Source organism: Lissotriton helveticus, chromosome 6, assembly GCF_964261635.1.
Source record: "Lissotriton helveticus chromosome 6, aLisHel1.1, whole genome shotgun sequence".
Lineage (NCBI taxonomy): Eukaryota > Metazoa > Chordata > Amphibia > Caudata > Salamandridae > Lissotriton > Lissotriton helveticus.
In genome coordinates, this window is record NC_136067.1 from 510979917 (window position 1) to 510995849 (window position 15933).

The 15933-nt window shown below is 43.7% G+C and overlaps 1 protein-coding gene across 1 annotated transcript in view; it reads left to right on the forward strand.

Moving 5' to 3' along the window:
* Positions 1–15933, forward strand: part of GFRAL (GDNF family receptor alpha like) — a 1079552-nt gene that overhangs the window by 521807 nt on the left and 541812 nt on the right. The window contains exon 6 of the mRNA XM_078647546.1: positions 15507–15840. Within this exon, the coding sequence (XP_078503672.1) occupies positions 15507–15840 (334 nt within the window). The remainder of the gene's footprint in view (positions 1–15506; positions 15841–15933) is intronic.

Here is a 15933-nt window from a genome sequence, read left to right on the forward strand (position 1 = left end):
AAAGTCTGGTTTGTGGGTCATAGCTTTGTCCACTGGAGTAAAAAATACGCAGCTAACAGAGGTATTAACAATCTTGATTTACCAAATGTGGACATTGTATGGATTGGACAGAGAGGATTGAGAAGTCATCAATTGATACCATTGGTAAAATCCTTTATGCATCTACCACACCCTGACCTCATAATTGTGCACTGTGGTGGCAATGACCTGGGCACTTTGACTGGGGTAGGTCTGGAAATGCTTTTAAAGGATATCTTTGGGCAATTGATGTCACTTTTTCCAAAAACTGCCTTGGTATTTTCTAATATATGCCATAGGCAAAAATGGAACTGGTCCAACCAATTTTGTCCACAGATTGAGAAAGCAAGGAAACATGTGAATAAATCTGTTTCTGCTTTCCTCAGAGACTATGGTATGGGTTTCAATTACCACAACAACTTGCGTTACAACATGCAAGACATTTATAGGAGAGATGGTGTGCATTTTACAGATGGTGGGAATAGAGTTTTCCTCTTGAATATAAGACTCTGCATTGGTACCTACTTGTAGGTACAAATAACACCCACATAACACAACAGCTCTTTTCAGAGCTACCCTACCTCTAAGCACTCTAAATTATTTTTTTACTATAATTTTTTACACTGTTTTTCCCTGTGGTGCGCTCAGGGTGCGAGTACCGGAGCGCGCACCCGGGAACGCACCCAGCGCTTACCCCGCGAAAATTTAAAAAAAAGAAAACGTTTTTTTGCCCTTCAGGGTCCTTCTAGGCCCCCCTCAGAAAACCTAGGGGGTCAGGATGTGTCTACTCTGCCCCCTTTTAATTATATCCCCCTTTCTTTTTCACCTCTTGTGTCTCGATTCTACCGAGACACAAGATGGCAGACTCTCCGGACTGTTTAGAATGTTAACAGACACCCGACAGCCAATCAGCTTTCCGCTTGCGCACTCCCGTAGCGCGCTGGGTGTGCTCCCCGATACGCGTACCGGTGAGCGCTCGGAGCGCGCCTATAGATATATATGTGTTTTTGAAGTTAATTTTCAAAAAAAACACTGGAGCAATTTTCACCAAATATAGCAAAGACACATCTGCGTACCAGTCCCTACAATTTTGCCAAGTTTGGCGTAATTCCATTCAGCGGTTCGGGCTGTAGACTTGTCTTATCGTCCTATGGAAATTAACATGGGGAAAACACGTTTTGGGACCCCCCTTTTTTCTCAGCCCCCACTCCACGAATCCCCCCGAAACTTCCAGGGAAGGAGCGGAGCGGAGCTGGCCAAATATGTGGAAAATTACACAGAAATTCCTCAACCGGCGCCAGAGTTATTCCCAATAGAATGTTGCTGATTTCCTATGGTAGCCAATCCTAACTATAACTACTATAGCGACCGCCAGTAGGTAATAGATTATATATATATATATCATCTGCAAATTGTCCTGTCGCAGAGGGAGCGCTATATGTTGGTGCCCACGTCGAGACCAGGACAGGGTCTCGTACTAATTCCACACAAAAAGAAATCGGGGCACTCTTCTTGATAGTTCAATGATTTTATTCAGACTGTGCAAACCTACGCGTTTCGAACCGTAGTTCCTGTTCACGGCAGTGTTTTACATTGTGTCCCTCTTTTGTTTCTCCTTTTATATGTGCAACACCCTTATTCATTACTGGTGCATTGTGGGTCATGTAGTTTTTTACATGTTTAAACTTTATTCAAACACTCAACATACATGTGTATTTATGTGTATTTGCATTTACACTTGGTGGCTGTGTTTCATAGCGGTGCTAATTACATTACACAAAAGACACGCCTTGATGAAGGTACAGTGTTTGGCGTGACAGCACTCCTGGCATATCCAGTAAAGCAAAGGTCCATACTTATTTGTTAAAAGTCTGGACCTAATGTGTAGTGTTATGACTGAGTGTCTTTAAAGAATTCCTAGGGCTGAGTGCCCTGGCCACCGCTATACAACCACCCAACATTCTGTTATATACTGAGATACAAAGTTTTTGAAAATAGTACTTCAGTCCATGATACACACAAATCGAGTAATGGAAGTCTCTTAGTTATCATTTTCCTTTTTCTCTTCCTTTGCTTTTCTTCATAAGTTCGCAATTCTTGACACTACAGGTGAACGTACATTTCCTCGTCCCCGTTCAGGCCTAGCGGTTGTTTGGTTTTAAATCTCATTATCAGCTTCGACTCAAGTCTTCTTAACTTCTGCATTCTGTTTCCTCCTCGTTCATGTTTTGGAATTGTTGCCAGACCAAAATATTTCACGTCTGTCCATGTTTTTCCATTATGGCATATTATATGTTTAGCCATAGCGTAGGTGTAATCCTTGTTCAGAATTGCACGAACGTGCTCCAGAATCCGTTTTTTCAGAGGACATACGGTACTGCCGATGTATTGCTTTTTCAAATAAAAAGTGCTCCTACGTAGTACCGTTAGTTGTAGCACGCCTCAACCCGCAGCGGGTTGGGAAGCCCCTATGATGAAGCATGTCATCGTGAGGAAACTCCGGTGAGTGAGGGGACTAAAGAAAAAGTCCCCCCCCTTTTTTCCTTTTCGAGACACATCCAATGCTGAAAGTGACTCATTTCTGTAAGCTAGGTTCTTTTGATCTGATTTTTCGGATTGTTTTTGTACGTAATTCTTCTACATCCTTCCTGGCGTATTTTATGATTATCAGCATCATATTCCTTGAGCATTCCATGTTGTTCTTTCCCCATTCTTCAAGCATATCAGGCTTGGTATCAGGGTGATTTGGGAGCGTGAATATGCGCAATCCTCGTGGCACCATGTTGCACTCCACATATTTTCTAAAGTGATTATCTCCCACCCACGGGATATTTCTTTGCGCATAAGTTTTTCTAATTGCGCGAAGAGTTGTTTACTTGTGGTTTCTGTAGATTGTGCCGTTTTTCCTGTTTCATCTTCATTCTTGGTTGTTCCTTTACCCCTTTGGAACATGCTTTCTGCTTTTGTCATCCTCCTGGCAGCTCTTTCCTCCATTTTCGGTCAATATGAATATGGGCTCTGTTTTTTTTGTTTTTATTGTTATTAGTATTAATTTATTATTGCACAATGTTTTTCATTTCCGGGACAATTTTAACAACAGCAGTGGTTCTTTAATTTGGTCAGGGCGAGTGTTTGTTGACGCCCTGCAAGCACAGTCCGTTTGTTCCTATCAAGAAGGGGTATGCTGAGAAGTGTATTCTCAGTTCGGGATTATTCTGTGGTAGCCATTTTAAATACCTATCCCCCACTACAGCACCCTCGGCAAACACCCGCACACCCTTACCTGGGAGGCTCCCGAACGTGTCCATGTCCTCCAACCCAGCACGTCGGCGCTTCACCAGGTATGTGCAGGTTGCGGGGATCTTGCTTCGTTGTTTTCCTTATGGTTTCCTCAGTTGCTCTGTTTCTGCAAACTCGAGGTCACTTGTGCTGTTCGCTCCTCTCGGTTAGCAGCACAATGGCACCCAGTGTTTCTTGCCGGCGTCTTGAAAGCCTATAAAACCGAATGTTCGTTTTGCCGAGTACCAATATCTTGCACTGCTCATGCCTTGCTCGGCTTTATCAGCTTGTAATGTCACTCATGAAAAGCCTCAGAGCTCTTTCATCAGCTCACAGCACATCGGCTCTCAGTACTCCTTGTCAGCGTTTTCAAACCTCGTAGCACAGTGGCTCCCAGTATTTTTCACCAGCGTTTGAAAGATTTGTAGAGCTAGATGTTTATTTTCGAGCTCCGATGTATTTCACCGCTTACACTTTTCTCGGCTTTGTCAGCTTGCAATATACTCGCAAGCAACTTCGGAGCTCCTTCCTTGGCTCTCAGCACATCGGCTCCCAGTGCTTCCTGCAGGTGTTTTCAAAGCTTGCAGAACGGGATGTTTATTTGCCGATGTTAGATGTCTTTTCTTGCTGTTGTTTTACTTGGCTTTCCCGGCTTTTGGTGTTGTTCGTAGGAGCCTACAGAGCTTTTTACATCAATTCTACAGGTATCCAAGTTGTGTGCCGGGCTCTCCTCTGTACGTTAATTACCATCAGCAAATTGTCCTGTCGCAGAGGGAGCGCTATATGTTTGTGCCCACGTCGAGACCAGGACAGGGTCTCGTATTAATTCCACACAAAAAGAAATTGTGGCACTCTTCTTGATAGTTCAAGGATTTTATTCAGACTGTGCAAACCTACGCGTTTCGAACCGTAGTTCCTGTTCACGGCAGTGTTGTACATTTTGTCCCTCTTTAGTTTCTCCTTTTAAATGTGCTACACCCTTATTCATTACTGGTGCATTGTGGGTCATGTCGTTTTTTACATCTTTAAACTTTATTCAAACACTCAACATACATGTGTATTTATGTGTATTTGCATTTACTCTTGGTGGCTGTGTTTCATAGCGGTGCTAATTACATTACACAAAAGACACACCTTGATGAAAGTACAGTGTTTGGCGTGACAGCACTCCTGGCATAGCCAGGAAAGCAAAGGTCCATACTTATTTGGTAAAAGTCTGGACCTAATGTGTAGTGTTATGACTGAGTGTCTTTAAAGAATTAAAAATTGGCACATCTTTCTGACAGATGCTGTGATAGAAGAAGACTTGCCACCATACCCTCTAGTGACCTTTAGCAAGGCTAGATCACTAGGGGATATGCTGGTACGGAGCCACCTGGAGATACCCACGCTCAAGCAGAATACTCTTAAGGAAATGAGTGGGTTCTATCCATGAGGGAATTGCAAGGCATGCTCAACTAGCCATAGGGTATTGCATTATGACATCCAGACGCAGATAGGACCAAGATACTCAAATTCATCACCTGTAGCACCACCTATGTCGTGTACTGTCTAGAGTGCCCATGTGGTTTGCGCTACTTTGGTAGTACCATCAACCAGCTTAAGCTGAGAGTGTTAGAACATCTCCGGGCTATAGATAGGGTAGATCCATCTTACCCAGTAGCCCGGCACTTCGCAGAACACCACAAAAAAGGCAGAAACAAACTTCAATTCTTTGGGCTGGATCATGTTCCACATAATCCACGAGGTGGGGACAGATTGAGGCGGCTGAGACGCCGTGAATCTAGATATATAATTGATTTATCTACAAAGTACCCGAAAGGTCTAAATAGCGGGGAGGACATGGCAGTCCACCTAGGAAAATTAATTCCATTTACTATACTATATTACTGCCTAGCCAGCCCTATGCTATGCTATGATATGAACGATCCACCTAATTCATTACTGTGATTTCTGTTGTGATTTGAGATGTCTGACTTTGTTTGACCAACTATTTGGATTAATTATGTCTTGAATAAGTGCCTTTCGATTACTCTTAGGACTATTCTATGTGCATTGAATGAACTGCCTTCTTACTCAGAACAATCTGTAGTGCTTTATCTATTGTAGTACTTTCCATGGTGGTTTTTCCTTTTCTCTTTTCCCTTATTCTTTCTTATTTTTCTTATTCTACTTTAATTTCCACTTTTCCCGTAGCATGGGCGAAGTTGATTTATCAAATGTGGTTTAGTCTGTGGCATATGCATGCTGGAAATCATGTAATTATGTATTGCACCTACACAACGCTCTCCTGTTCATGATTATAACATCGTCATGCATGTTGGTGTTTTTCGCTTGGTACATGTTTTCAAGAGACATATGCCGATCCACGGCTTAATGTCATGAAATTGTATATTTTATTCAGGAATGCCCATCTGTCCGTGGCCATTTATCGATCTACGATACTATTTTGACAGGGCTCTCATTCTGGGAACCCGTTCCAAAATGGCGCCATTATTTGCTATGGATGGGCTGGTCCCTTGTTCATGCCTACCAGCTCAACACAACTTTATTTAGAGCCTTGTGTTTACGTGGTCAGTAACACTGACGAAGGCTAACGCCGAAAAGGGTCTTGTTTTTCTGTAATTAAAACGCTTCAAACTGTAACCTCCGGAGTGCTGTGTTCTCTTTTCAACGAAGAGAGGATTTTGAGCGTCCCATATATATATATATATATTCACTAAAAAAAACATAGGTTATAGACCATATATAGTTAGGAATTAGCATTTACAAAACCTTGAAAATTCACTGAAAAAACCATAGGTTATAGACCATATATAGTTAGGAATTAGCATTTAAAAAACCTTATTTTACTCACACAAAACCATTGAAATTCCATATATAGTTAGTTGCACTAACTATATATCGCGCACCCGCAATCCACTGCTGATGATGTCACATATTACATCATTCATGACATGGTCAGTGACATCACTGATGACATCACTGATGACATCTCAAATGACATCACTGATGACATCACTGATGACATCATCCAGTGACTGTGTGTTTCTGTAAAGTTTAAATATGTTTTACATATTGAAGAATGAGTAGATGTATAAGTGTCTGGACGAAGGATTTAGTAGGTGCATGACTGAATGTATGAGTGAGTGATTAAATGTGTCTCACTGAGTGCATGGGTTAGTGACTAAACTGTCTTAATTTGTGCATCATTATGTCTGTTGTTCTGTAAACTGCTGCATGTGTTGATCAGTAGCTATATGATTAACTATATGGGTTATTGATTGATTGTCCAAGTATTTGTATGGGAGACTGAGTGTGTGTGTGGCTGGCTGGGAGGTGTGTGACTCTGTGCAGATCAATGTGTACTTGTATCAATGATTGTATAAGAAAGTAAGTGTGTGTTAGTATATGTTTGAAAATGTAAGGTGCTCTATGTTTAACTGTATAGACAAGAAAATGGAAGTGTGATTGATTCTTTACAGGACTGACTAGGTGTGTGAGTAACTCCATGGATGAGTGGCAGAGTGTGAGTGTCTGTATAGGTGTATGAGTGCATATGATAGTGTTGTAAAGATGAGTGATTGTATGTATGAATGATTGTATGGGTGAATGAGTGAATGTGTGTGTAGACGTAGGAATCAGTGAGTGCGTATGTAGTAACTATTATTGGTGTGTCAATGGTTTCAAAAATTATACTCTGTATTTAACACTGGGTGAAACAGAGGTTATATTAAAATGTGAGGAGATGCATTGTATTGTCACATGAATGATATCATCAGTGATGTGGTCATTGATGTCAAATGAGATGTCATCAGTGATGTCATCAGTGATGTCATTTGAGATGTCATCAGTGATGTCACTGACCATGTCATGAATGATGTAATATGTGACATCATCAGCAGTGGATTGCGGGTGCGCGATATATAGTTAGTGCAACTAACTATATATGGAATTTCAATGGTTTTGTGTGAGTAAAATAAGGTTTTTTAAATGCTAATTCCTAACTATATATGGTCTATAACCTATGGTTTTTTCAGTGAATTTTCAAGGTTTTGTAAATGCTAATTCCTAACTATATATGGTCTATAACCTATGGTTTTTTCAGTGAATTTCAATGGTTTTTTAATAGCAAATATCATAAGCTGTCGAATGTTAAGTACGTGGTAAGTGAAACATTTTCGTGTTTATGCACACTGATCTGCTTTGAATGGTGCCCCCCCCCTCATTTCTATTAGGAGTACTCTCTCTTTGCAGATAGTGAAAGGTAGTTAATGCAGGCCTTTGCCCCCGTTGTAATACGTCGTGCCTGCTTCTCTCTCCATTTGATTGATTGTTATCCAAGCATTTACTGTTTTAGAATTGGTTCTCTTTGGTTCATTCTCTATTTACAAACAAACACAGAGTCGCAATACTCTGTTTAGTCTTTGCAGATAACGAAAAATCGTGTAAAAAAAAAGAAAAGAAATCGAGCAAAATCAGTAGGCCACTAATGGGATCTCTTTTTGACCTCGCTAAAATAGAAACATTAGGAACAACCCCTCATGACAAATACAAAACTAGTGAGATGAACTGAACTCCACACAATGATGGCTGCAAAACAGCTCGGCTCCGCCACCCACCCCGCCCAAAATAACGATAAAGAGCGGCTGCCATGATTGGTTGCGGAATGGCCACGACAGATCTACGAAATGGTGGTGCTCTCATGCTAACCCCAGCTTCAGTCTGAAACATCCAGAAACACTGTAGACTACCAATTCGATCAGTTCCGGTAGCGCCCTAATGTAACCCGGTAGAGAAGAACTAGCCCTCCCCTCTTTGACTGATGGTTCTTGTTGCCTGTCCCTTCTGTTGTCATTTAACAGAACTATTTAGCCTGCTGAAAGGGGTTGTGTTCCGACCGCTGGTTGGTGGAGACATTTTGACTATATTCTGGACCTGCGTTGTCGCGTAATGCGTCATATGACGCGCCGCGTCAGCGCATCCGGAAGTCATCCGGGGCGCGACGCGCAGCGCGTAACGTAAGCATAACAAGTCATGTGACTTGTTAATAAAACTTTTCATTGGTTCATTTTACTTTTCTTATTCTAATGATGAAAGGCTTGGTCATATGACCTAAAAATTACGCTTTTTATTACTTCTGAACATTATTTTTTCTTAAATATATGTTATAATGTTCCAGGCTAATGTACTTTCCCGGAAAATTTACAACTGTCCTGCAAGTAAAATATAATCTTTTTTCGAGAAAAAGAGCGGTTCTTCGTCCCATGACGGAGCCGTTGAGCAAAAGAGGGTCGACCTGCTGTCTTAGTCGCCGATACGCCTGAATATGAGATTCTTATCGATCACTTTATGTTGCAGGAGTAGAAAAACAACAGCCCTTGACCATTTATCTTTACTGCGTTCCTGCGTATTATACCTTTTACCCTTCATGTAATTGGTCTGCTTTATTTCACTTGCCTTTTAATGATTCTAAAACAGTGACTATTATTAAAAACTTTACCAATGTATATACTACTACCATGTTTTCTTTTAAAAACCTTTATTGTGAAAATTTCATTATACAAATACGAGCCTATAACCACGTGGGCCGGCCACGGAGCAAACTGTAATCGTATATGATGAGTAGACATTTACACTGTAGAGGAACGTAACGGGCGGGCCATTAGGTTGCAAGAACTAAGGTGTCTAACAGTTGCGGAATCGGTGGACGTACATTTTATAATTAAAATACGACAGGGCCAGTTACAATAAAATTATCTAGATATACATTTGCGGGCAAGTTCCATGGGTGACGTTAATTCGAACTTTCAATAGTACAGTAATCAATAACACATCAGAACTTAATATCAATAGGGATGTCGAAATATTCAATCAATTCTCGTCCCCGCCCGCCATATGCTTCAAAACTGCATACGTATCTCGTGATTTCAAGGTTCTGCAACCAGTACACAACAAGGAGTTACGAGTCCCATTTATTCCGGCGCCATTTTGGGCGAGGACGGGCAGGTCCAGGATATAGTCAAAATGTCTCTACCAACCATCGACTATGATGATGTTCATATGCTGTATTTATTAGAGTAACACTCATCTGTCCACATGAAATTAATTTGCCACAATCTAAACATGTCATTTTAATCTTTCCAAAGTTCTAAATATTTGGGACCATTTCCCTTGCCTCTGATGCTGTCAGTGCCACTTCTTTGATGAATGTACTGGCAGGTCGGGGGTTCTCCTCCAAATCTCTCTTTTATGCAGCACTATAATTAATTGGTGCCACCTCTCCATATGACGATGCATGGTATAGTTACCATAACTATATTTTTTTTCAGTTCCTCTGGAGAGTACATCGTGGCAGATGAAGCGTGTAACGTACCGGGAATTTACCTTTTTTTGCATGTACAGGAAAGGAAAAAAAAAAATCGAGCGTCCGAGTTCTAAAGTGTCCCAGGGCCATTTTAGTAGACCAGGCCCAAATCCAAAGAACAGGCCGCCATTTTGAGAGTCCTGTTGCAGCCGCCTGTCGCTGTAGCATCAAGAGCGGCCGAAACTCAGCTGAATGGCAACTGAAACGGTAAAGGGGCGCCCCACTACAGCAGACGAGCCTCCACCTAGGAAGGCCCGTTCACGCCGCCTCCCCCCCCCCTTCAGGCACCCCACGCCGTTATTCGGAGCAGTATTGTAGGATGGCCACACCAGTGCGGCAACTTGCTAGACATCACCTCGGTGGTAACCGAATCTCAGCGCCTTGTGGTGTCTTCTATTCAGAAAATATTCTTGCGCTACCTTTGCCCCATTCGCACATCGGTCCGCTACTGACGCCATCTCACAGGCTAATGGGGCGCCCCACGCCGAGTTTCAGCATTGTAGGATGACCACACCAGTACAGCAACTTGCTAGACATCACCTCGGTGCCATCCGGATCTCGGCGCCCCACTGCAGATGAAGTGCCTCTCAACTATGAAACCACCACGGTGCCATCCGGATCTTGGCGCCTTGTGCTGGTTCCGGCCTATTCACACATCGGTCCGCTACTGACGCCACCTCACAGGCCAACTGGGCGCCCCACGCCGACTTTCAGCATTGTAGGATGGCCACACCAGTGCCACAACTTGCTAGACACCACCTCGGTGCCATCCGGATCTTGGCATCTCAGCGCCTTGTGGTGTCTTCTATTCAGAAAATATTGTTGCGCTGCCTTTGGCCCCATTCGCACATCGGTCCGCTACTGACGCCATCTCACAGGCCAACGGGGTGCCCCACGCCGACTTTCAACATTGTAGGATGGCCACACCAGTGCACCTTACTAGACACCACCTCGGTGCCATCCGGATCTTGGCGCGTTGTGCTGCCTTCGGCCTATTCGCACATCGGTCCGCTACTGACGCGAACTCACAGGCCAACAGGGCGCCCCACGCCGACTTTCAACATTGTAGGATGGCAACACCAGTGCGACAACTTGCTAGACACCACCTCGGTGCCATCCGGATCTTGGCGCGTTGTGCTGCCTTCGGCCTATTCGCACATCGGTCCGCTACTGACGCATACTCACAGGCCAACGGGGCGCCCCACGCCGACTTTCAACATTGTAGGATGGCCACACCAGTGCGACAACTTGCTAGACACCACCTCGGTGCCATCCGGATCTTGGCGCGTTGTGCTGCCTTCGGCCTATTCGCACATCGGTCCGCTACTGACGCGAACTCACAGGCCAACAGGGCGCCCCACGCCGACTTTCAGCATTGTAGGATGGCCACACCAGTGCTGCAACTTGCTGGACACCACCTCGGTGCCATCCGGATTTTGGCGCGTTGTGTTGCCTTCGGCCTATTCGCACATCGGTCCGCTACTGACGCCGCCTCACGTGCCAACGTATTTTCTCCGCATTTTATACCCTATGCCGCATAACAGGTCATGTGACTTGTTTATAAAACTTTTCATTGGTTCATTTTACTTTTGGTTTCCTAATGATGGAAGGCTTGATCATATGACCTAAAAACAACACTTTTCATTGGATGAAAACTTTTTTTTTTCCCCAAACGATGAAAGCCCCACCTTGTTTCTGGATGTTTCAGACTGAAGCTGGCGTCACCATGAAAGCACCACCATCTCGTGGCTCCGTCGTAGTCATTCCGCGAGCAATCATGGCAGCCGCTCCCCACCAGAAGCCTGCAGGAGTCGGGGGCCCCCAAAACTTTTGATGAATCCTCAAGGCGGAGGGGACGCTTTCGAGAATGGGGTCCAAGACCTAGCAGACAAGCGTCCGATTTCCAAGGTGTCCCAGGGCCATTTCAGTGGACCAGGCCCAAAAAGGAAACAGCCTGCCGCCATTTTGAGAGTCCTGTGACAGCCGCCTATCGCTGCACCGCAAGAGTGGGCGCAACTCAGCTGAATTGCGGCTTTTGACACAGTGGACCAAAAGCGGACGGAATGGCAACTGAAACGGTAAAGGGGCGCCCCACTACAACAGACGAGACTCCACCTGGAGAGGCCCGTTCACGCCGCCTCCCCCGGGGCGCCCCATGCCGTTATTCGGAGCAGCATTGTAGGATACCAAAACCAGTGCGGCAACTTACTGGACATCACCTTGGTGCCATCGTTCTGCTGCCTTGGAACTATTCGCACAACAGTTTGCTACTGATGACCCACCCCCCGCGACGCCCCACGCCGGATGCCGAAATCAGTGAAATCTGGACGTTGTGCTGCGTTGGGACTATTCGCACAGCCGACCGCTACTTCGTTGTTTTTCCCTAAAAATGTTTATATGTTATTACTGTTTTTGTTTTCTTGTATATATTTATAAGTTATTAAAGTTTTATAATCTTACTACTTTGTTGGAGTGCTATATATTTTTAATGTGACACATAATTGTAAAAACTTTGATGTACAAAGAGTCATCCCTGGAATCTTCCGCTTCAGGCTCGGTCCCCTCCCCAATCACAATACAGGATGGTTTTCAGATAATAGGAACACGTCTGCTGTGACGGATCTCATCGAGTGTGGGCCTTGATCTACTATAACTCCTTTGAAGAGGGGTGATTCTTTACAGCTGGGGCCATAAACTACATCTGCAGGGCTAGCTGATACCCTAGGACCGGCCTGGACAATCGGACACAGAGGAAAAGGAGTGTCAGAGGGTGCGGTAGTGAATAGGGCGAAAGGGAGGTGTCGGGCGGGCACAGGGTGTGATTCTCAGTGAAGAGCAGCGCAGATGGGGGGTGGTTTATTACCCATGCATAAGACAGAGAGCGGGGGTGACCACTGCCTGGGGGAGATGCTTGCGAGGGTGGGGAGCCATGCTAAGGATCGACAGCGTGCAGAGAGTGGGTCTGGTCAAGGCATCTAAAATGACTGCCGTGCACGACAAAAGTGTGGCATTTGAAAAAAGGCAAGATGGCGCAGACAATGTTTTTCAACACTTCCTGATTTCCTTCGAATCGAACGTTAACAGACGTTGGGGCATATTACCAAAGTTAAGCGATATTTATCCCTAACGATGCTTAGCAACGAATTTTTTACCGCTAAGCATCTTCAGAAATTATCGCAGATAAACCTTGCTATTATCAAGGTTTATCGCAAATACGATAAAAAACGACCGCAATGCATTAATATCGCTGAAAACTCAGCGATATTCATGCATTACCGAGCTAATGCTCTTAGCCATGTTATCCACCTTCCATTGGATAACATGGCTAAGAACTGCTCAGGGCAGGTGGTAGCTTTTGGAGATATTCGCGCTTATCGCGAATATTTCCAAAAGTTGGTAATAGGAGATAGCGATGTTTGCGACTGTTTCCAGTCGCTAACATCTTGGCATGCCCACTTTGCATGTCATTAGTGATAAATATCACTCACATGCAAAGTGGGGCCCAAGATGGTCGCTATCTCCTACTAGCCGTCGCTAACTGGTGTTAGCAACAGCTAGGTAATACAGAGATAATTTTATCTCCGCGAAGCGGAGCGCTGTTACAGATATATATCTTGTTTTTGAATGTTAATTTCTCAAAATCCACTGAAGCACATATATTGAGACCTAGCAAAGGCACATCGAGCTACCAGTCCCTACAATTTTGCCAAGTTTCGTGCAAATCCATTCAGCCGTTCGATTATTATTATTATTATTTTTTTTGCCCCGCGGGGCCCTTTTAAAACCTCCACATCAAACCTAAGAGGTCAAGGAGGATCTACTATGCCCCCTTATGGTCATTTGCCCCTTCGCTTTGGCCTCCTCTTGTCTCTCGATCCTACCGAGAGACAAGATGGCGGCCGCTACGGACTGTTTGCAATGTTTACAGACGCCGGAGAACCAATCAGCTTCGCAAACCTCCGTTACGCGAAGCGGAGCGCTGTTACAGATATATATCTTTTTTTGAACGTTAATTTCTCAAAATCCACTGGAGCACATATATTGAGACCTAGCAAAGGCACATCGGGCTACCAGTCCCTAATATTTTACCAAGTTTCGTGCAAATCCTTTCAGCCGTTCGATTATTATTATTATTATTTTTTTTTGCCCCGCGGGGCCCTTTTAAAACCTCCACATCAAACCTAGAGGGTCAGGGAGGATCTACTATGCCCCCTTATGGTCATTTGCCCCTTCGCTTTGGCCTCCGCTTGTCTCTCGATCCTACCGAGAGACAAGATGGCGGCCGCTACAGACTGTTTGGAATGTTCACAGACGCCAGAGAACCAATCAGCTTCGCTTCACAAAGCTCCGTAACGCGTAAAGTCCGCGAACCGGAGCGCTGCCTGGTCCGCTGTTACAGATATATATCTTTTTTTGAACGTTAATTTCTCAAAATCCACTGAAGCACATATATTTAGACCTAGCAAAGGCACATCGGGCTACCAGTCCCTACAATTTTGCCAAGTTTCGTGCAAATCCATTCAGCCGTTCGGGCTAAAAGTGAGGCCAACCGCCCTATGGAAAACTCAATGTTAAAAACACGTTTTGGGACCCCCCTTTTTTCTCGGCCCCCCCTTGACGAACCCCCCCCAAATTTTCAAGGGCTGCTCAGAAACAAAATGTGCCATTTTCCTGAAAATTTCAGCCAATTCCGTCCACAAACGCCAAAGTTATTAGACATAGAATTTTCAAAAATCCCATAGAGAAAAAATCCTAACTATATATACCTACTGGCGACCGCCAGTAGGTAATATATATATATATTTGTTCAGCAGCTCACATGGAGAGCTTGAGGAGAACTGAGATGCAGAAAATCAATGCCACTTCTTATTTATTGATGTTGCAAAGTGTCCGACGCGCATTTCGATATGTCTGATATTCACGAAATAACTGCCAATTGGTATGAGGGGTCGCACTCGATGTATATCATCAATTATTCGCTTATTTTATGTTTTTCTCGGTGGGTGGTGCTGAGCCGGCAATCCTTCTGGGCAAGATGATTTAATATACTGCACTGATGTGTATTTTCTGGGATCCAAAACACATCACCAAGCTCGCACTCAAATGATCTCTGAAAAAAGAGTTGTTTGCACGTGTTTTTTCCTTCATAGTTTCTTGTTTTATTTAAGAATAGTGACTATTTTAATCATAGTCTTTCCATTAGTTCAATTAGCGATTTGTAAATTTGTTCACATTTGAGCCCAATGCATTTCGGACGCATCGCCCTTCGTCGGGGGAGTTTGTATCATCTGTCCGACGTATTAAAAGAATTAACTCGGGGAATTTGAAACAAAATGCCTTGTTCCTCTCGCGTCTTCCGGGTTTGTTGGAACAAACCCGGAAGACGCGAGAGGAACGAGATCATTTGATTTTCAGTAAAGTCATGTTGTTATGATACCACATGCTATCATCAGTTCGCACATGATATACCAGTTTCTACTAAAACCATTTAAATTAAAATGCATTGAAAACAAAAGCATTACATGGTCAAATCCCTTTACAATAGCTTTCATTCATACTAGCTGAGTTTCCAAATGGGAAAGAATAATGTCTTATAAACGAGAACCACTGTATTTTAGAGGCAACACTGGACCTCCTGAGTTATATTGCTTTTTCTCGAAAAGAAACGCTATGAATAGAATGTTTTAGACGTGCATCTTTATAGCTTCTGTTTATATATATAAACAACATGTATTACAGTGTAAAGTATTGTACTGTACTGCAAGGATGAATAATATGTCAGTATCACACAGAGCATGATACCGTCGGGCATAATTGTTTTCCACATTTGCTTTCTTTTTAGAGGACACAAGCATCAGATCCTGTTTTGAAGTGACTGCAATGTGTATTTCGGATCCCCAGTGCAATAGAAAGTTAGCTTCTCAACTCGCGGATTGTTCTAAGGAAGCAAAACGTTCGTGCAACCGCAACTTATGCCTGGCATCTATCAGATCTTTCTATGAGAGCATGCCTTTTAACGTGGCACAACTGTTCGCACTATGCGACTGCAATGAAGCTGACACCCTCTGCGAAGAGGCTAAAAGAGCGTTTCACAGCAAGCCGTGTGCTGTTTATAGGTATCCAATACCATCCTGTCTACAGAAGATTCAAAGCTGCCTTGTGGACACACTGTGCAGGTTCGTTCTTGTTGGCACTGCATTTTGTATGTCTGTAGCTGTGACTTTCTTTTTAGTGATTCAGCGAGTTAAAATATCCGCATTTCATGTTAT